This window comes from Trachymyrmex septentrionalis, unplaced genomic scaffold (assembly GCF_001594115.1).
Source record: "Trachymyrmex septentrionalis isolate Tsep2-gDNA-1 unplaced genomic scaffold, Tsep1.0 scaffold1, whole genome shotgun sequence".
In the NCBI taxonomy this organism is placed as follows: Eukaryota; Metazoa; Arthropoda; class Insecta; order Hymenoptera; family Formicidae; genus Trachymyrmex; species Trachymyrmex septentrionalis.
In genome coordinates, this window is record NW_017304123.1 from 888,246 (window position 1) to 909,959 (window position 21,714).

General features: G+C 32.1%; 1 protein-coding gene across 1 annotated transcript in view; it reads right to left on the reverse strand.

Moving 5' to 3' along the window:
* Nucleotides 1-21,714, reverse strand: part of LOC108751093 — a 95,362-nt gene that overhangs the window by 1,107 nt on the left and 72,541 nt on the right. Inside the window, exon 5 of the mRNA XM_018491103.1 lies at nt 5,973-6,089. Coding sequence (XP_018346605.1) covers nt 5,973-6,089 — 117 coding nt within the window. The remainder of the gene's footprint in view (nt 1-5,972; nt 6,090-21,714) is intronic.

The window sequence follows — 21,714 nt, forward strand, 5'->3', positions numbered from 1 at the left end:
GAGCTGAAAAAGACGAAAAATTTTCTTCTCACTTTGTGGATTTGTAACGTGTCCAAAACGAATTTGAGAAAATTTTCGATTACATATCGTGAAAGCTTGATACTTTCCCTACAAAATCGTTTTTTTTTAATATTCCTACGACTTTTGATTACTGAGTTATCGCGGATTAAATAAAAGAATTATTTTGACTTTAATTGCTCATAACTCCATTAAAAATTGTCGTATCGTATAATTAAAAAAAGAGATTTTTAAAGCTGAAACTTTATTCTATCAAGATATATTTATATTGTTGGTAAGAAAGTAATTGCGGTTTTTACTGATAGATGTCTTTTAAAAAAACGCGATGACTTTTTACTTCACCTAATAGTAAAAAAAATTTTTTTAATACAAAGAAACTTTCTTTGCATTAAAAAAAATTTTTTTGCAAAAGTTTTTTGTTACAAAATTTTTCTTACAATTCGTTATATCATTCGCTAAAGTAAAATTTCAGCTTTAAGAATCTGTTTTTTAAATTGCAGTATGATGAGTTTTATCGGAGTTATAAGCAAAGTCAGAATGCTCCTTTATTTAACTCGCGAATAACTCAGAAACAAAAAATTATAAGAACATTCTTAGAAAATGATTTGGGAAAGCTTCAAGCTTTCACGATAGGTAGTCGAAAATTTTCGTAAATTTTTTTTTGGGCACATGAGAGACCCCCAAAGTGAAAAGAAAATTTTTCATCTTTTTCAGCTCGTAGTTTTTTAAATGTAAAAATTACCAAACTCATAGAAATTCAAAAAATATAATAATCTTTCAAAAGTAGAGATTTCAAACCTTAAAATCTTTTTTTTTTTTAAATTTCGTTCATTTTTGACGAAGATATTGTATATACAATTTTGAATAAAAAAATACGAAGAAACTTTTTCCTCGACCCAATATATATATATGTATACAACGGAAGGTCGGATAGTATCAGGCAAGGATTGTTTAAAATTTTAGATGTGTGTGGCAATATTTGTCAAGCTACTAACAAATTTACTTGCACTTAAGAGCCGGAACCTTTCCATATTGAAAAAGGAGGCAGTGTTGTTTGTAAGCTATTGTGCATTTTTTTTTAAATATGCGCGATTGAAAGGATGTTTTAGTATAAAAAAGAATGTAATGTTTTATATCATATATATTACATTTAATTTTTATTGTTTCAAAAAAATAAAATTTCGGAGAAATCTAAGATATCTGATTATTTTTCTACGTTACATTTTCGAGATTCTTTTTGCGAATACGTGAAATTCAGTATATTGTAAATACGCTCGTGGCTATATTTTCCATGGTAAATATGACTTTTCATAATTACTCGTGGCAACAATACCTATAAATTCATTTTGCAACATAGAGGTACAGGTCGAGATATATTGCGAATTATTTTAACACAACAATGCGCGAATAAAGCCAGCCAAACCATTACCGCCTATTTTGCATTATTATTTATTTCTCTTATTATTGTTGTGCCTATCATTTCTCTCTCTCTCTCTCTCTCTCTCTCTCTCTCTCTCTCTCTTCTTCTCTTCTCTTATTCTCTCTGTTTATATTTACTTCATATTGCACTCTTTCACATTTATCAATGAAATTAATTTCAGTATATAATTTACTACTTATTAAAATTTAAATAACAAAATTACATTTCAAATAAGTTAATTTTCAGCTCCGCTAAAGGAACGCATCGTCTAGCTCCTATACAAAATTTAACATTGCGGCGATAAATAAGGTCGTCGGTAATTAAACCACCTTTGACTTTTGCTCATTGCACGCGTAAGCTGACAATTCAGCTCGCGTGAGGTTACTTTTCATTACTGCTCTGGTGAGCAATTCGTCAACTGACCAGTTATTTTATGATTGTAAAATATCTGCTCGTAAAAAATCAACATTTAATATTAGCCTATTATTTTCTATAAAGACGAAAAAAGAAACGTTTATTAAAGTCCTAAAATCCTAAAGTGCTATAAATGCGTTTAAACATCAACGTTATGTTTTTCGTTGCTCGTGAATTTATGTTCACATGTACAGTCCAATAAGATTCTTGTCGTTTATGCTCGCAAAAAATTGTGGAAAAAGACATTTTATTGTAAATTTATCTTGAACTAAATTTTAATTTGTGTGTACATAAATCAGTTATCTGTATTATCTGCATTTACATGTAATATGTGATAGTTGTTATCGATAACAAATTTATATAACTGTAATCTAAACATCTCAAAATCAAATGATATGTAAATGTGCTAAAGTGACTAAACCACAAAATTTCATCCTTTTAACGTTGTCAAAATTGCTATACGTAATAAAAGAAATTGCTGTATTATTTATTCAATATCAATTACAATTTAATCAATTTAAATAATAACAAAATGCGAATGTTAAAAATACCAAAAGTAATATATTTCGATTGTCTTCAAGGATCATAAAAGGTTGCATAAGGATCCGCAAAAGCGAATTTTACGCATGTTAGAAGGCGTGTCACCGCGCTTGTCATTATGTTACTTAGATAACTATAACCGTTACGGACTGTTAATCTACGTTTCAGTGCGTCGCACGTTCTATGTTATCTGGAATCTTCTGAAATCGGTAACGCTTCTCACGTTGCGCAACGATTAAAATACGGTGAGAAAAGCGGATGAGGCCTCGAAATAAAAGAGATCACAAGATCGTCCGTTTCTTACGAAATCCATTGCTTTTTTTATGCTCATTGCGACATTCTGTTCACGTTAATATTTAATCAACTCTCTCGAGAGCAAAAAAATTGCCGTCTGCTTTTATACTCCGTCGCTTTTATACTCTTCCACGAAATCGCCTTTGTCGTTGGCACAAATGAAATTAATCGCCATAGGGCGAAATCAGGTCGTAGTGCGTAATGAGATGATCTATTTTGCTTCGCTAAGTGGCGTAATAATGTCATTAATTTTATACATCACGGTACATACAATTGAGTTTAGTTTCGACATAAAACGTAATTTTACATAAACCCTTTGTTCGACAGATATTAACAGATATTATATTTGTTATAATTTAAAGAGCCACGTATAAAAAAATTGTTTGAATTAAGAATTACCTGTAAAAACGAATTAGCATTAAATTATTTAGGATAAAATATTCCCTACCAATCATAAAAGAGTGGTATTAATCAAATTGGCTGAAACTGATCTTTTGGAGATTATGAGATGCTGATCAAATTAGGCAAAAAAAAAAAAAATAGACTCTATTTAAAAGTTGCTATTTTTAGTCTAATCAGACTAAAAAATATTTTTATCTACCAAACTATTCATTTTTTTCTAATCGTATCTTAACATTATACTTTTAAATGGAATCTTAAGATGAATCAAATAATGTAAAAAAAATATATAGTGGTTTTTAAAAAAATTATACATATTTGCGAACTATAATATATACGCTGTACGAAATAAAATATTAATTTCCACTTAAGACGTAAGTTAAAATTAATATTTTATTTCTTACAGTGTACTTTTCTTTAAACAAGGATGTATTTTTCTTTACATCATTTAATTTATCTCATTATTCTGTGTATAAAAATATTAAAGTATAGATATAAAAAAATGAATAGTTTAGTGAAGATATTTACTTGTCAGTCTAATTAAATTCAAAATAGCAACTTTTAAATAGACTAAAATTTACCTATTTTTTTATTATCATCTATGAAAATTTTTGATCAGCACACACACACACACATTTCATAATCTACAAAATATTATAATTTTAGCTAATTCAACCGAAACCACTGTTTTCATATAATTAGTGCCTACGCTACATTACTTATTTAGCATCAATCGTGATTTAATCAATTCATCATTAATCTTTTATCTACATCTGCAAACTAATCTTTATTCATAAATTATAGCCTATTAATAACTCGCCAATTTAATAGTACCGATCAAAATTAATTGCAATCTCATTTGCTTTACTTTAATCTTTATACAATGAAATGTATTCACGGCGAATATTTTCAATACAATCCTGCTCGTCCAATTGTATACGTAATACATTGGTCGCTTAATAAATTTTCATTCATTTACTATTTAATGTTTATGCATTTAACTTATATATTAAGAAGGTTGACGAATGAGAGAAACTTCCAAAGATATTAAGGATATTCTTCCGTTGTAATTGCACACTGGTTGTCTTTTTCTGGTTGAGAAACCGGGACACATTTTTTCCTCCCGCTTCGTGAATTGAATCTGCTCGAGTTTCTTGGTCATTGTTTCGCGTTCTCGGCTGCATTTCGAACTGCAGCTTCACCGCCTCTTTTGCGTAATCCGGTGAAAGCTGCATTCATTGCGCGCCTCTGCCAATTTCCACGCGCTCGGTCTACTTCCGTCGTCCTAATCTGCGTGAGATCTTAAAGAAATCTCGTATGCTTAGCAAGCTTATAAGGATCTGCAAACTGCGAGAAAAATTAATGCAACGGCATAAGATAAGTAATGTATTTCGCAGATTACGCTCCATGTTTTCAATTGTGTTTCGTATAAAATTTCGCAATTTAATCACAGCTTTTCACTTTTACAAAGAAAACTCTGGTGTGCAAATAAAGAAAATTGAATTGTTTAACTTGATATGCACGAAAGATAAAAAGGAAAAAATCGGATATGGCTATTAATTAATCAGTAATTTCATTCTCCTCTATTACGCATAGTTGGGTCTTTCTCATTCGATTTCATCAGTTATTCTGTTCTATTACTTTTATTTATATTATTGTTTTAAATTACTGTTCAACGTATGTTTTCCACTTTTACACGAATCATATCGCTGTCAAAAACTTTACGTTTGGAAATCAATAATCCGTATTTCAATCTAGTATAATTTTAAATTTGAATATTTTAACTTTTCGTGCAAAAACGTGAGTATTAACAATTATTAATATTAATTTTATGAATAATAACGATGCAACAGCTTCCTTTAATATAAGTGAAATGTTTAAGATTTTCAGTGGATCATCCTGTATATTACATGTACAATAAAATATACATTTAAACGAAAATTATTGCATTAGCAAATAAATCTCTTGTGCAGTTATGTAATTTTATATATATATATATCAAATTAGTAATATATTACTTGTATTTTCTGCAGTTACATTTCAAAATATGATTTCCCAATATAAATGAAGCGTTAAAAAATTTATCTATAAAGAAAAATGATTTAATTTAAAAAAAATCATATGAAAAATAATTTTAAATTTAACTTATGTTAACGCAATTTTTAACTGAATAAAATTGATTTTTTCAAGATTTTTTAATTCTTACTTTATTTTAACTTAATTTAAAAACATATAACATTAATTTATCAGGTGTTGTTTACTAATGATTATTTTACATGTTTACTATTTTAAATATCATCATTGTTCACAAAGTAAATAAGTCAGCCACATTTATTTCATCTGCGATTTTTCCTTTCAGTTTCGCGGATGATCCGGTGAATATGGGTCATAGTTTGCGCGCATGAATGCCGCAATACTACCCCCGCATAACTGGCATCAAAAACTCTCTTCGCCAACGACCCGAAATTCCGATCGTTTCGTGTAACTGCGACCATAGATCGTGGAATATTGCGGGTTTCGTTTGCGCAGCAGTTTCCGTCTCACTCGACCGACGGAACGCGTAAAAATATCGCTGGCTCGATTCCAGGCGGCCGATCTTCTCGCGTAAACACTGGGAAATTGTTCCACCATCTCTCGGCATAATCGTAGGCATAGACGAGCGAAGCAATTTCTTTTTAATAAATAAAACAAATAAAAGAAACTAATTGGATACGATAATTTGACCAGAAAGACCGGACTGGTGTATGATGTGTAGTTTGGAAAATTAGTCGTTACCTACTAAAACGCTCGGACCGACAAATTGCACAAACTTTTTTATAATCGCATCAAAATTATATGTATATAAGATAATATTCATAAAAATACATTTACGCGAGAGCACACTTACACTCCACGAAAAGATGATTGTTATCATGCTCGCGCAACGAGGACAATTCCGGATCCAAGGTGTGCCTGTGTTGAGATCCTCTTCTTGGCAACGTAGAAACTCGTCGTAATAACGGCGCTATACAAGCATTACATTTGTGTTGACAAATCCAAAGAGAATATGTTGATTATGAGAATATGAAAAGGATAAGCGTAGCCTCGTAGAGGTTATATAATGCCAGGCATAGACAGATAAGAAAAACTTACAAGATTTTCATGTGTATTTACAAGATGTTGTCAAATTAGTAAAATGTTTCCAAGTTGGTAAAAAGTAAAGCATAGCTTGGAGAAACGTTTGGATAATGTGTTATAGATTTTTTTATAATATTAGAAGAAAAAATGTATTGTATACTTTTTAAGCAAATATAGTAAATATTAATACGTATTCGTTATTAATATGATATGTATTAATAATATTGAATGCCCCAATAAATAATTATGCGTTCGATAAGCATAGGTAAATCTCATCTCTTTCATGATGAAAAAGATATATTTAACTCAGAAATAGTCATCTAGCTTTTTCGCCTAAACTATTTTTACACTTCAATTAAAAATTCTCTATTATTGATTATTTATTGTATATTAATTGAATGTATTACAGTTTATTAGTATTTGTTATCATCATATACACATATATAGATTTATCATTACGTACCGTAAATGTAGGCGACTCGGGACAGCATGTATTTTTGTTAAATTTAATCGTGCTATCCATCCGTGAGTCTCTAAAGAGTTAAGTTTAAGTTTTAGACTTAACGTTAGAGCTTGGTTATCAATTCATTTTTTAAACTTCCTTTAGAGAACTCATGGATGGATTCCATAATCAAATTTAACAAAAGTACATGCTGTCAAACGTGCTTACAAGCCACCTACATTTGCGGTATATAGACTATTCTATATTAAAAAAACGTATGTTGAAATAAAAAATAAGTAACACATTCACGATCAGTAAAGAAAACTATCGTGAGCTTTATTTTCTTGCTGTTAAAGTGTAAAAATTTTAGGTGACTGTTCCCGGGTTAAGAATCATATTCGAATATTTAATAACTACTACAAGCATCGATCGATTGAGAACCACTGTCGCAATCAGAAAACCAGATAAGACTGACAAAATACGGAAATACTTCCGTAACTCTATCGCGTTGCACATGTATCTGAACTGTGAACGTGTACGCATTGACGTACGATTGAGAGGATGCGAGAGGAAAGGGAAAAAGATATTTAATACACACAATGCTGGGCCCATTCATTCCCGTCAGTATAGTGACTGTGTAATAGTCTGCTGAACTGTCATACGAACAAATACCCGCATACACTGCGCCATATATATACATTTGCATTTGATAGTTTATGATACATAGATTTGTTTCCGTAACCTACTTCTTTCAGTTAACGAAAGTAAATTTTGTCATAGCTTTATAATATACATTCCTTCGGTTGTCCCACATATTTTTTCGAATTTCATATATAATGCTGATTTGTTAGCCATGTTATAGATTTATATCGATATTACACATATTTCTACAATTGTTATTATTGTCTTATCTATCTCTTCTTTTTTTGCCTTTATTTCCTCTTTCTTTCCAATATAAAACCAACATTTTACGTAACATTATATGTAACAATAGATTCGTTTAAAAATTACAGATAAATTGCAGATACTTTTGATTCTATTTCTACACTTCTTTTGTTTGAACCGTCAAAATAATTATGTAACACTCGAACTTGTTAGAATGTTAAAACTTTTTACAGCATCAACGCTTGAGCGTTTTATACATATTTATGTGTTTTGATGGTATAAAAATAAATATTTTCAGATCTGTATTCTAGTTGAATTTTTAGATACTTAAAACTGTCTTCTATAATTAAACAATATCTTAAGAATAATATTCTTGAGGCTTCCACGGGTGCTTTCTATATGAAAATTATGCGTTTTGCGAGCTTTTCTCCATGTTCAGATCCATTCTTAGGATAATATTATTGTCGATCTGAGATTCAGCAAACATTTCCAAGCGATGTTTACATAAATACATATATTTAAATGTATATCGCCACAAATTGCAAACCGAGTTGCAAACAAAATCGATAATCGATTCATGTTTTACCTCGTCTGCCGTGTGTAGTAGATCGGACTACATTGATATATGTATTGCAACATATTGTTGGATTTAGATGCATTGTCACCGATTGCGCTGTACGTAGTCATTGTTATAGACTGAAGCGTCGCGTTTCATTAGCAAAGAAACAAGAGAAAGCGCTAATTTCCAAATCGTAATTATACATATTTACATTAATGATGCGCAATAAATTTACTTTTAAGACCCGTAATGCCTGCAATTTAATTTATCTGTATTTTTACTCGGCGTGTTGCATCTGCAATTTCAATAACACGCTTACACAAATTCATTCAAAAGAATGATTTTGAAAGAAGCATTCACGGTGATGTATGCAATGTAAAATAGTTCGAATTAATTCTATCAATCTGTGTTGAATACTTTTGCAATTACAGTATAAAATGAAAAGTTTGTAATAAGTCATCGTTCCTATTTTAGTTTTCTAAAATGATTAAATAATCAAAGACTTGAAAAATTTCCATACTTTTGCAAAATAAAATTACAAATCTAATTAAATATACAAAAATACAAAAAACATCTTTCAATTTTATAAAAAAAAAAAAAAAAAAAAAAAATTCAAGAATCGAGAGAATTTTAATCATTTTGCGAATTGTGAAGAAAGAAATAATAAGGTGTGGCTCTTAATGAGGAAAGATCATCAAGTCGTCAACCACGCTGTATTTCCGGTGTGAAATAAGCGAACACGCTCCTCCTTTCCGTACAAGGAGATTGACTCATACAACGTAGGAGGAGCCAGATGAACCTAGCCCACTACTCAATACGATGGTTCCATTTGGAAACTAGATTCTCAACCGATTCACATTCAATTAGCTTATATCACATTGTATGTAACATTATATAATGTGTAATTTTAAGAATAAAATATCATCTAGCATTAAATCAATAAAAAATACTATATATATTTTATCTCAATCTATAATTTTTTAAGATAATACACTCATAACGTTGTTTTCTGTACTACATAAAAAAAAAAGCAAAAATAAAAATATTAAAGAAATTCATCATTTATTACTTAATAATAAAATCTCTATTTAATAAAAAAAAAAAAACAAAACAAATTTACTGAGCTATTTAATAAAAAAAGAACGAATTTACTGAGCTTACATTATTATATTAGTGATTTCAAAACAGCATTTGGCTAATTAACAAAATTATTCTGTTAATCCATTGTTCTTGGTGATCGAGAATATTCCCAAGTCGAGCATATTTAACATAGATTGGACATAAGCATTTACGTCGCAAAATTAGAGCGTTGGTTTTTTACGAGCTGTTGCAAGAAGAAGAGAGTGCGGAGATACAATGGACTATCGCGGTTCTTAAAAGGCAAGCGGCACTCATAATTACTGCACTCGGATTGTGTGCGACTTCAGAGAAAAAGAAAGTATTCTACGGGCCATAAAACATTACGGCAGATTCGCGCTCGAATTGGTTTCTTCGGTAAAAACAAATTTTATTCAGCGAATCATGATAAACTGAAGGATGAATTCTAATTATTATTATACTTGATAAAGAAATATGCACAAAAACAAAGTCATTTCTTAAGCTGCCATTTATTATCCGATTATAATTGTCCAATCTTTGAAATCATACTTATAAATTAATTTATCATCTAATTTGAAAACATTTATTGGCATAAAGTAAGGAAGTAAAATTATTCAAGTATTAATATTCTTAATGCATCAAATATTTAATGCGTTAAATACGCAGAAACTGTTTTGCTCTGAAACTCTATAGTCGGTATATATCTAATGTTATTTTGTAGAAGACATCATGGTAAGTATTATCTCACAAAAGTAACATAAGTCACAAAAGGCTTTCGTCTCTTAGAGAAATTCAAAGAAACGCGTAAAAAGATACTCTTCTCATCCTTCGATCATTTTCTAGCCCTTTGGCGTTTGCGTACCCGTCTCGTCTCGAGATTCCACCTCGCAAAGAAAGAGATTGCGGATGCATGTTGCAGAAATGCGAAGACGAGAGTGGGTGAAGAGAACGTAGGAATCGCGCTCGCACGAAAGCGGAGAACGCGCGAAGAGTAAGGCGGCGGAAGAGGGAAGAACCCTCGAGGTTCGAAAAAGACAAAGCCGCCATTACTCTCGTCCTCCAGCTGACGGTACGCGCCGTAAAGCTTCTAATTATTAATGTACCTGTGTGGAATACGATCCTATATAGCGAAAGAAAGCAATTGGATAAACGTACAACCAAATAAGTTGTGTTATATTTTTGCGCAGGGCTCGGTAAAATAACTAATACGATTTATTAAAAGTAAAAAATAAAAAATAATAGATTCCGAAAACTTATTTAAAATATTGAATAAGAAATATATGTAGATCAGAAGTAATTACTAAAAATAACAAACATTAACTAACTCTTTTATTCTTTGTTATTTAAAGTATATATATTGTTGAAATAACTTTACTTTAAATACAACCGATATTTTTGCGCATTATATAATTGTCAGTTTTTTGAAATCATACTTATTAAATTAACGTATTAGGCCATCAAGCATAAAATGTCCGTTTTCCGTATTATTATTATTATACTACATGTTAAAATGTCTACATGTTTCTAAAAAAAATTTAGCAATTACACCGTTCGATGGAGCAAAGTTTCAAGACTCAGTTTTTTTCAATTTGTGATACGACGATTTTTAACGGCGTTATGAGCAATGAAAAATAAAATATTAATAATAATTCTTTTATTTAATCCACGATAACTCAATAATAACAAATCTTAGGAACAATTTTTAAAAACAATTGCAAGGAAAGCTTTGAACTTTCACCACAGAAAGTTCTCAAATTTTGTTAAGCACGTGACAAGTCTATAAAGTGATAAATCCCTTTTTATCCAACTTATATAGTTTTCTACATATAAGTAAAAATTACCAAACTCACAGAAACTCTAAAAACATAATATTGTAACTCTTCGAAAATAGAAATTTTGAGCTTTAAAACCCTTCTTTTTAAATTTAAATGTTCATTTTTAACAAAGTTGCGGTTGTTATTAATAATAATACGAAAAATGAACGTTTTATATTTAATATCTAATACAATTTATTATCTGATGTAGAAAACTTGAATGGTACAAAGAGAGCAGAGAAAATCAGATTATTCAAATATTAAATAACAACTGCCTTGTTTCGGTTATTTTAATTATTTCAAATTGAAAGAGAGAGACAGAGAGAGAGAGAGAGAGAGAGAGAGAGAGAGAGAAAGAGAATTTCATTACTGTAAAAAAATGTTGTAGTAATAGATTTTATGTAATATAAAATTTAAAATAATTATCTTCACTGTTTATATTAAAATCTCTATTAGAATCTAAATTATTTAGTAACAAAGTTTTTTAGTATATAGTTGTCTTTTTCGAAACCGTTTCTAAAATTAAGAGATTTATTGTATATTTTGTAGGATATTTTATACATTATATGCATATATGTATATGTACATATATACAGTGAGAGCAAAAAGTATTCGTACAAGGAAATTTTTAATAAAAAATAGCCTTATTTGTAGAAAATAAACATTAGCAATTTTATACAATAAATACATGTTCTTACATTAACTAACGAGCTTCGCATATATTCTTGATTTTAGGAGCTAAATTTCTCGATATATATATGTATATCGAGATATATATATATCTATATACATATCTATATATATATATATACATATAATCGAATCTCCGTAAAGTTAACCTCCGTAAAAGTCATATCTTAATCTCCCATATATGAGGTCAATAAATTCTGAGAAAATCTATCGGAAGGCAGTGTCACATTACTTTTTGACAAGTAGCATCTTTCAGCTGATTACTGTCAAATTTTGAGCGGAATTTCATCGCGTAGTTTCATTTCTGTAGACGATTAAAGAAAACAACCTTTGTATTTTTTGCAAAATGGAAAAAAATGAGTTTCGTGATCAAACATCTGCATATGAAAGATTTAACGCCGAAAGAAATCAAAGCCGAGTTGGATAAATCACAGCACATCTGCACCAGCGTTTGCGACTGTGTACTATTGGGTAAATGAATTGAAACGTGGTCGTACATCCACATGTGATGCACCTCGTTCGGGACGTCCAATTGAGGCTGCTACGCCAGAAATCATCGATAAAGTCCACGATATTGTTTTGATCGACGAGTGAAAGTGCGTGAGCTTGTTGAGACCACAGGTATATCACATGGCACAGTGATTTCAATTTTGCACGAACAATTGGGTATGAAAAAGCTATCGGCAGGATGGGTGCCGCGTTTGCTCACTGTGGACCATAAACGCGACCGTGTGACGATTTCGAAACAATGTTTGGAGATGTTTCAACGTAATCCAGATGAATTTCTTCGATTCATTACTGTGGACGAAACATGGATCCATTACTTCACACCCGAGACGAAGGAACAGAAAACAATGAACTTCACCGGGTGAATCAGCTCCGAAGAAGGCGAAGACCGTGAAGTCGGCCGGAAAGGTGATGGCCACAGTTTTTTGGGATGCACGGTATAATTCATATCGATTACCTTCCGTCGAAGCAAACGATCAATGGCGATTACTACGCAGCCTTATTGGACCGTTTCAGCAATATTTTAAAGAAAAAACGTTTCCATTTGACAAAGAAGAAAGTGCTCTTCCATCAAGACAATGCACGGGTTCACACGTGCCCGGCACCGATGGCGAAATTCAATGAATTCCGCTACGAATTGCTTCCCCATCCAGCATATTCGCTAGATTTAGCCTCTGCGACTATTTCCTGTTTCCAAACCTGAAGAAATGGTTCGGAGGAAAGAGATTCACCATCAGAGAGCAGCTCATCGCCGAAACGGAGGCTTATTTTGAATGGTTGGACAAATATTATTCGAACGGCTTGAAAAGGTTGGAGAATCGTTGGATCAAGTGTATCTGAGCTGAAAGGAAACTATGTTGAGAAATAAAAATGAATCGATCAAAAAAAATGTATTTTACTATATTTTTCTAAAAACTTATTGACTTGCCCTCGTATTATATTTAAAAAAATCTGTTTCTTATTTTTCTCTTTTCATTTTTGCACTTTTTTTTTTCTTTCAATTAAGTTAATTAGAAAATTTGATTTATAATATATATCGCACAAGTTATTAATTATTAATTTTTTTCATAAAAATATTTTCTATAAATCGTAAGAATATTTTCTATAAATTAAAATTCAAGAGACTTATATATAAAATTCTCTTATTCCAATCACACACATACATACACGTATAATACAAAATAAATTTTTAATTATGTATGATTTATCAAAATTTTAATTCAATCGATCACTATCGACTTTCCAAATAAGAAATAATATCGGGCATTAAATATCATAATCATAACATCCGTTTTGATGATAGTAGTCACAATTAAGCGAGATAGTTACACTGCGTGAAACCGAAGTACGGGAGTGCGGAGTCACCTTACGTCATTACTCGCTTACGTTACCAGGTTACAATAGAAAAAAAAAAAATACGTGTGAGTCGGTGTTGACAGTCGCATCTTGACTGGCCTCGGGACTCTCCTTCTCCTTCATATCAGCGTTAGTCCATATCATGAACTGTCTATATCCGCAATCTGATTCGCTGCAACGACGGCGGCGATTTAAACTATTATATAAAAAAAATGCGAACTAATAAAAAAATCGAAAACTGTCCTCCACCTCCACAAAAGGGACAATTTCATCTTACAACATCATGTGAATTATTCAACTGTCATTTCGGATATTATTCCTTGCACTCTAATCATCAAAATTTTCTCGCATCAGCCTTGATTCCGTGCTCCGTGTAAAAAGGAAGAAGTTAATGGTCGTTCGATGCGCGCGGTTCCGTATTTGGCACAATCCGCGTAAACGCTGTGCGATTTGTTCCGCCAACTAATCCATATAACCGTTTCCTTCGCGCTGCATTATTAGCGATTATGCCTTCGGAATGTCGGTACGTCGAAATTATTTAATATCTCGACAAATAGATCTATTTGAACGAACAACGGAATCTGTCTCCCCCTTGAAAAACACAAAGGAAAACCGTGTAAAAGTTCTGGTCCGATTACTTTACTGTAGTAAGTCACTCTTTCATGACGCTCGTTCCGAACATAAAAATCCAACGGTTTATGTTATCTCAAAATAATTAATCTAAATAATTTAATTGAATGATTGATCTATAATAATTATGCTAAGATAATGAACTGCATTTTTTAATATTACATAACATTACATTACATCATATATAAATTTAATCATTTATAATCCAAAGAAGAGCCATATATCGTTTACAATTAGAGTAGAGCTAGTTGTGACATTTTTTATTCAAATAAACTGTTTTAAAACGGTACACATTCTGACTCAATAAGTATCTACTTATAAATCTTTAATATATTTCGTAAATGAGAAAATAATTTTTGTTAATTATAAAGAAGTAAAGACTCACCCATGGAGCATGTTAAGCAACTCCGACGAGTAAGTGAGTCATAAAGATAATTGTTTAACAGGATTATATATTATTTAAAAAATAAAAGAATTATGTAGAAGTACATGATTAATTAAATCTTTATTATAGTTTTTACTATAATAAAGATTTCAATATAATAATTTGTAAAATACTTTTAAATAAATAAATCTTTAAACTGACAAAATTTAAAAAAACTGCAATTTTTACTCTTTATATAATAATAAAAATTAAACATAAAATATACCTTTAATTGTTAACATAGAATAAAAAATATCAATAAAGACAAATTTCATTTGAGCTTCTGAGTTTGTAAAATTAATTATGAGCAATACTTGACCCAAATAAGTTTTACATCGGTGTCGATTAAAACACACTAATATTAATAATTATATAAAAACCACATATTTGGATTTTAATTAATCGTTTTAATTACTACACGTAGACCAAAAAGAATACTCATTCAACAGTTTTACTTTTAATGCACGAAAACGGGAAAATACACGTGTTCGGCTGTTGACACAGATTGATCCGAAATAGATTATTGTATTCAACACAATAATTTTCGTCTTTGCGCTATCTTTATAGATATTTGCATTAAGACTAATTTATCCCTTTTGCTTAACTAGTCCTATTCTATTATTACAACTTATAACGAAAATTTTTTTCAACGTGTATTGAATTTATACATCTAAAAATGAAATTTAATATGCATAATGTAAATGGTTTATATAATAAATTAATTAAATGTATATTAAGAAGAGTTATAAACCAAGTGAAAACACAAAAATATAAATGCTAATCAAAATATATTAGTAAGCGCTAAATTAAAACAAAAATAAATAGAAATGAATATAAAACAAATGACGTTTTATTACCGTTTTAGATGTCAAGGAAGCTCCATCACAAATTGCTTATTTATCTTATTGTTGTACATATATCGACACACTGCTTGTATTTCGAGTTTTAAATCTTTTGTTCTATCGATATTTTTATATTCTGACTGATATAATTTTATTTAACATCGGAACTAATTTTAAAACTGATTGCTTTTTGAATCTCAAATTTTTATACAACCGATATTATATTTTTTTCACATTCTGACTGATGTTATTAATACTTAGCATTGAAAATATTTTGAAGACTGTTTTATTAGCTATTTTTCATCAACATGAACTTAATATATTAACCAACGTATTGCGACGTGTCTACAACAAGTTTTTTCTGTACCATCTAGCGCACAATTACAAAGATGATCTCTATTGGATACAACAGCAATATTTTTAATATCGTTGCGATAACCATAGGTAGGTTTTATTTTATTATCTTTTTGTATCAATTAAAGTCAGTACAATTAAAAAAATTTTTTTTTTCGTAGTAGTTTGTAATTTTTAGTTATAGGTTATTGCTATTTCAAATATGTTTATATTATTAATTTATTAAAAGTTTTTACACGTTTAACATTGATAATGACTCGATCGGAGTCAAAACGCTGTTTGTTTTATATTCATTTCTATTTATATTTTTGTTTTAATTTGTTTTAGCGCTTACTAATATATTTTGTTTAGCACTTACGTTTTCATTCGGTTTGTTCTTCTTAATATATATTTAAGAAATTTAATATATCTTTGAGAGAGAGAGAGATGTCGCCTGGACAGCAATATTTAGTACATTTACTATCAATTATATTTTGTTTGAATTATAAATAGGACGCTTTTAACTATTAATCAGAATTTTAAATCAAATTTCAAATAACACACGAATATTTCCATTAATTTCGTTCTAAGCATCACCTCCTTTTGCGCAACAGGCGATCTAGCGATACATATTTACGACTCTAGTTATTTTTTCTTAACATTCTTTTATTTCCTTTTTGTCAAAGCAGAGTCACAATACGCAATTTCACTGAGCATGAAGAATCGAGTCTCGCTGGATAGTCAGTCGATTTCAGGCTGGTATCATAGCGGACAGTGATTTTTAATTAAATGCGCGGACGTTTCAATTAAAATTGTCGACTGGAGAAGCAACGTAGTCCCCGTCATTTTCTTCCTCTTTATTCATCCGTTCCATTTTCACAGAGACGATGGAAACAGAGCGATTCGAATTTTAAATCCGCTTCGAAAGAGCGCCGTAAATAATTCATGTCTTACTTTCAGATCGCGAAAGAGTTCGAGGAGAATTTGACAGTATTAGCAGTGATTCCGGATAAAAAAAAGAAGATAACAGATGTGAATCGAATCGATGAAATACAATTAAGAGCTTATTCGCACCGTCGGCTTTCCCGTTCTTTCATCTGTATTTTCATTCCCTTTATTGAATGTCCGCAATGTCGTGCTTCTTTTCCGTCCTATTTTTTCCTCCATTACTCTTTCGCGTTCAATTCCAGAGCGTCCGAAGCATTTATCGTGAAATGCAACAATGCTTCTCCAACTCACCCTGACTCTGTGATTTCATATTATAACTTCATCGGATTACTAAGCCGCTAAAAAGAATTTATCTTACATTATGGTTTAGCACTTATTTCTTCCTACTTATACTTTCCTTTTTCTCCATTTCGCGAGCTACCACTTCACGATCAGTCATATTTTTGTCGCTATATACGGTGTCGTTTCCGTTCGATGTTTCAGCAGATGCCGCCAGTCCCGACTTTGTCTTCTCTCTTTCTCTCTCCCGATCGTGGGATCACGAATGCGAAAGGCGTCAGGCCGATGTAACGTCGAGGGATGAGGAACCGGTAGAAATGAAAATGTTATAGGAAATAAAAAAAGGTAAAGCGCAGTAATATCCGATTGGTTCCTTCGCCAGAAAGTCGAATGAAAAATCCCACCGACGTAGAAATCTCTCTATTTTAAATCAAATTTCGCGAGATGAAAAGCAAAGCTGCATAAAATAAATCTAGCGGAGAAACGAGGAATGCAAAATTGCGATTTCATCTGTACTTAATCGGTGAGCGAAGGAAACGCGGAAATAAAGAAAAAAAAATAAAATAAAATAAACGACGCAAGAAAGAACAGTTTCGTATTGCGGAGAGGCCTTGCGCAATTTTATCACGTTTGCGTGGATAATGAATAATCTTTTACGCAATCGTGGTAAATCTGGGCGAACCGACGATAGTAGTTTAACGAGCGATAAAGCGCCATGGGAAGTCACAGCGCCGCGTATACATGCACGCACATTCGTGCGTTCGAGGTATTTACTGACGCGAGGCGAACAGGTTGCGGTTTTCATTTCCGCAAAAAGACCCTGAGCTTCTGCCGATGTTCCGTGCAACACGTAACTGCGCTGTTACCGAAACAATGCATGAAGTGTGTTAATCGAGAATAATACCAACGAAGCGGTAGCAGTTGGTGTTAGCAAAAGTAAACCGTTGTACGAGTCAAAGCGAGAGGGAGAGAAAAAAGCTGGTATCTGTTATTTTAGAAAAAAACCTTCGTATTTCAAAATAAATAGTGAACACTTTGATATCACGCTCGATTTCCGTACTTTCCGTACGCCTGAGTTATTCGAGCAAGTGCCTGAAGAAGATTTCTCTCTAAAGAAACAAGATACTTCCTCACAAACTTACAAACGTTTCCCGAAGGAGAATTCTCATCCTTCGAGTTTATATCCAAATGGTTCTTCTTCTTCCGTCGCATAATAGAATTCCATACTTTCTTCCGACTCATCCTAACGTAAGCGACGACGGTCGTTTTAATCGAGTCGATAATCGCCCCCAATGCGGAACACTTTTGTCTCTCGTTTATAGTTGCGGCGACGCACTCTCGTATCGTAAACACCGGTAATGGTCCAACAAGTGGGACACCCAACCTCTTTCCCCTCAATTAAACGCGCCTTATCGACGCGTCATCGTCAAACAGCAAACAGCACGCGACCACTCCCTCGGTATGTACCGAGCCGTCAGTCAATCCCTACAGATTCGCAACGATAACCGCTTTCTATCCACGCGATCAGTCGCCTTCGATGTATCGATGTATCGATATCGATATATATCATATTCCATCACACGCGACTGACTTCTCCGCACACACCATGCTCCTCTCAGCACTCTCGCTGTTGCAAATCATTACACACGGATTCGGAAATAACACGTTCGATCACAAGAGAAAGTCGATTGGTAAGTAAGAACGAGAGAGTAGAAGAGCTTAGCGACCGCCTAGGTACCACGATGAGACTGTAACGGATCACTTGGCTCGGTCTGAACTGAAAAGCGATGACCTGGCACAGTTTACCGACTTTTATCCGCGCCGCTCTTCGCAACGTCCGTCCGACGAACGGCGTGAACGCACTTATATCGATGTGCTGGAAGAACGGACGATGATGAGTACGACGACGACAACGACGACGAGTCGTTTTATCGCATCCGGCGCGGCGCCGAGGACTCTCTCGATGAGGAGGACTCCGGCTTGTTAGTCCCCGCTGCACCAATCGGCTGGATGTGAAATCATCGCGTAGTAGCGAGGTGGGGCGACAATGACTCGGGTAAGGATTACAAGATTATATACGAGGACGATTTTATTTTTACTGCAGATTTATTAATCAGGCAAACTCCAAATCAATTTCGCGATTAATCGGTCCAGGAAAAAATAAGGCTTGTGATAAATTCAGGCGAAAATGTTTTCATTTTTTTTTTTGCGATCAACATTTTCTATTTATCATCAGGTTCTACTCGTCTTCAGGACTCGAGAGTGGATCTTCTTTGTAACAAATGTGCACAAAAGCTGTTGCATTATTATATTATATGCAATACTACATATAAAGACGTTTCTGTAGAAAGTCAGGTAAATATAATTTCTATTTAATTCAGTCGGAAAATCGAATATCTATACATATAGTATTGCAGCGTTGCCGCAATGTCTATGTATTATTTCTACGCGCAACGCAATTTCAATCGAAAGCTGCGGGATCCGGAAGGTTTCCCGCTTTGAATTTGTATAACCGAAAAAATATAGAAATATAAAATTCCACTGTATTTTCCATTAAAATTCCGTGCAGAAATAATAACGCAATTTAATTACCAAAGTTTATGAGAGATAACAACGGACGATAAAGAAAAAAAGCAAATTAATTTCGAGCTTGTCATAGAAATTAACATTTCCTGCATGCGTCCTCGAATAAAAGAAAGCGATGTACGAGAAAAGTAATTAAGTATGACAACGAGTAATTAAACAATGTAAATTGGTTCATGGAAAGCTTCCGCGATATTATACACTGTGTAAGACGAAACAACACGGAGAGACTTCCGGATGTTGTTCAATTTAGTCGCACGCGTGCAATCGTCACGACAACGGGAACGTCGATCAGTCAAGACAGACTGCTTGTCCCTGATGAATCCTCATTCCGTAATCGCCGAAGGATGTGCGGTCGCCGATGACGATAAACAGTGGTTATAACGGAAGTTGCGTTTCTTCCCAAAATCAACGAACGGATTAAATGCGTTGTTAAATAACAAATTTGCGAAAAATTCAACAATGCTTTTATTTTTCTTCTTTTTATCTAGATTAATCTTCGAAAATGTAGGGAAAATATAAAATTAAGTAATGTAAAACACAAAAATTATAAGCATTGAAATAAGCATTGAAAATTATCAGATTTTCAGGTTTCCAATATTGACCTTCATGTGGGCATTTTATTTAAATTTAATTAAAAATTAATTTATTCGATATAAAGGAAATAATGATTTTAAATCCTGTCAGTTTTTCAAATATGTTACAATTGTTATATCAAAGAATGAAACAAGTTTCAGATAAAATAAAATATGCTTTTTTTATGTCTTTCTATAAAACAATTTATGAAAAATTGTAAAAGATATTTCAATCTCAAAACATTTTGTTTTAGCTCATTTTAATGAGTATTCGATTCTAATCACGCAATCTAAGATAAGAATCGATAAGAATTAATTAATCTCTCCTCGATTTTTTTGATTCTATAACTATCTACTTGAATAGAAAGTTCTAGTTTGAATGAATAGATAGAATTTATAGAGATGTGCTAAATATTAATAGGTTGAAAAGTTGTTATGTAAATTTTTAATAATTTAGAAATAAACGCAAGAAAAAAGGCTTAATAATGATAAAAACGGATTCACAATTTTTTCTCTTAAAAAATCAGAGCGATACGAGTAAGATAACGTCGTGAAGTCACGCGTAGAGATTGTTACCGCTTTCCCACGCGTGTCGACAGCGACATGCAATTAGCCGCCTCTGCCGCGAAATAATCCGGGAAACAATAGCGAGATTAGAGACGCAGGCGCAAAGTAGGCGATACAATCTTCATTCCACGTTGCTACCAGGAGCAAAATAGAAAGCATTTTGTTAAGGAACGCACATTTCCATTAGATTTAGATGTAATCTTAATTATATTAATTATTTGTAAACATTACGTTAAGAAAACGTCTTGCAACACGATGATTTCCTATTTTCTTTGTCGACAGAATTTAGAATTTAGATTTGAAGATTATGCAAGATATAATCATTAAGATTTTGAAGCCACTTTATTCTTTTAAATGACTCATAATATACATTTCGGGAGCAGTTTTTACTTAAAATTTATACTACATATTTGTAATATTTATAATTTATTTAAAAATAAAAATATATATATAGAAAGAGAGAGAGAGAGAGAGAGAGAGAGAGAGAGAGAGAAGGAGACAGAAAAAAAGTTCACATATTGAATATCTAATAATAATTCACAAAAATTACATTAAAAATATATATGTGTTAAAAGTTCTAACAAATAAGCAAAATGTTTATTGATAAACGTTGCTTTTTCTGAGGATTTCGCGATTACCACACACAATAAAATTAGCTATTGCGACATCCTTCTGCTTGAACGATCTAATCATTGTACCTCAAAGAAAAAAATGTCTGTCTTGCTCGGATACGTCGGTTGAAATCGCGATCGGATGCGTCACGTTTGGTACACTTCGTGCATACAAATCGCGAGTTTAACTCACGACAAGACACTTTAATGGCGGCTCTCTGGCAGCTAAAGAGAGCTCCGACACTTACAATTAAATTGAAATATTGATTCAAAAATAAAGTATTTCAAAGACATACGTCTTATTACCTTGATAGAAATAACAGTCTTTGGTCAGAGCGGTACAAATCAATCTAAACTCAATCTTTAAAC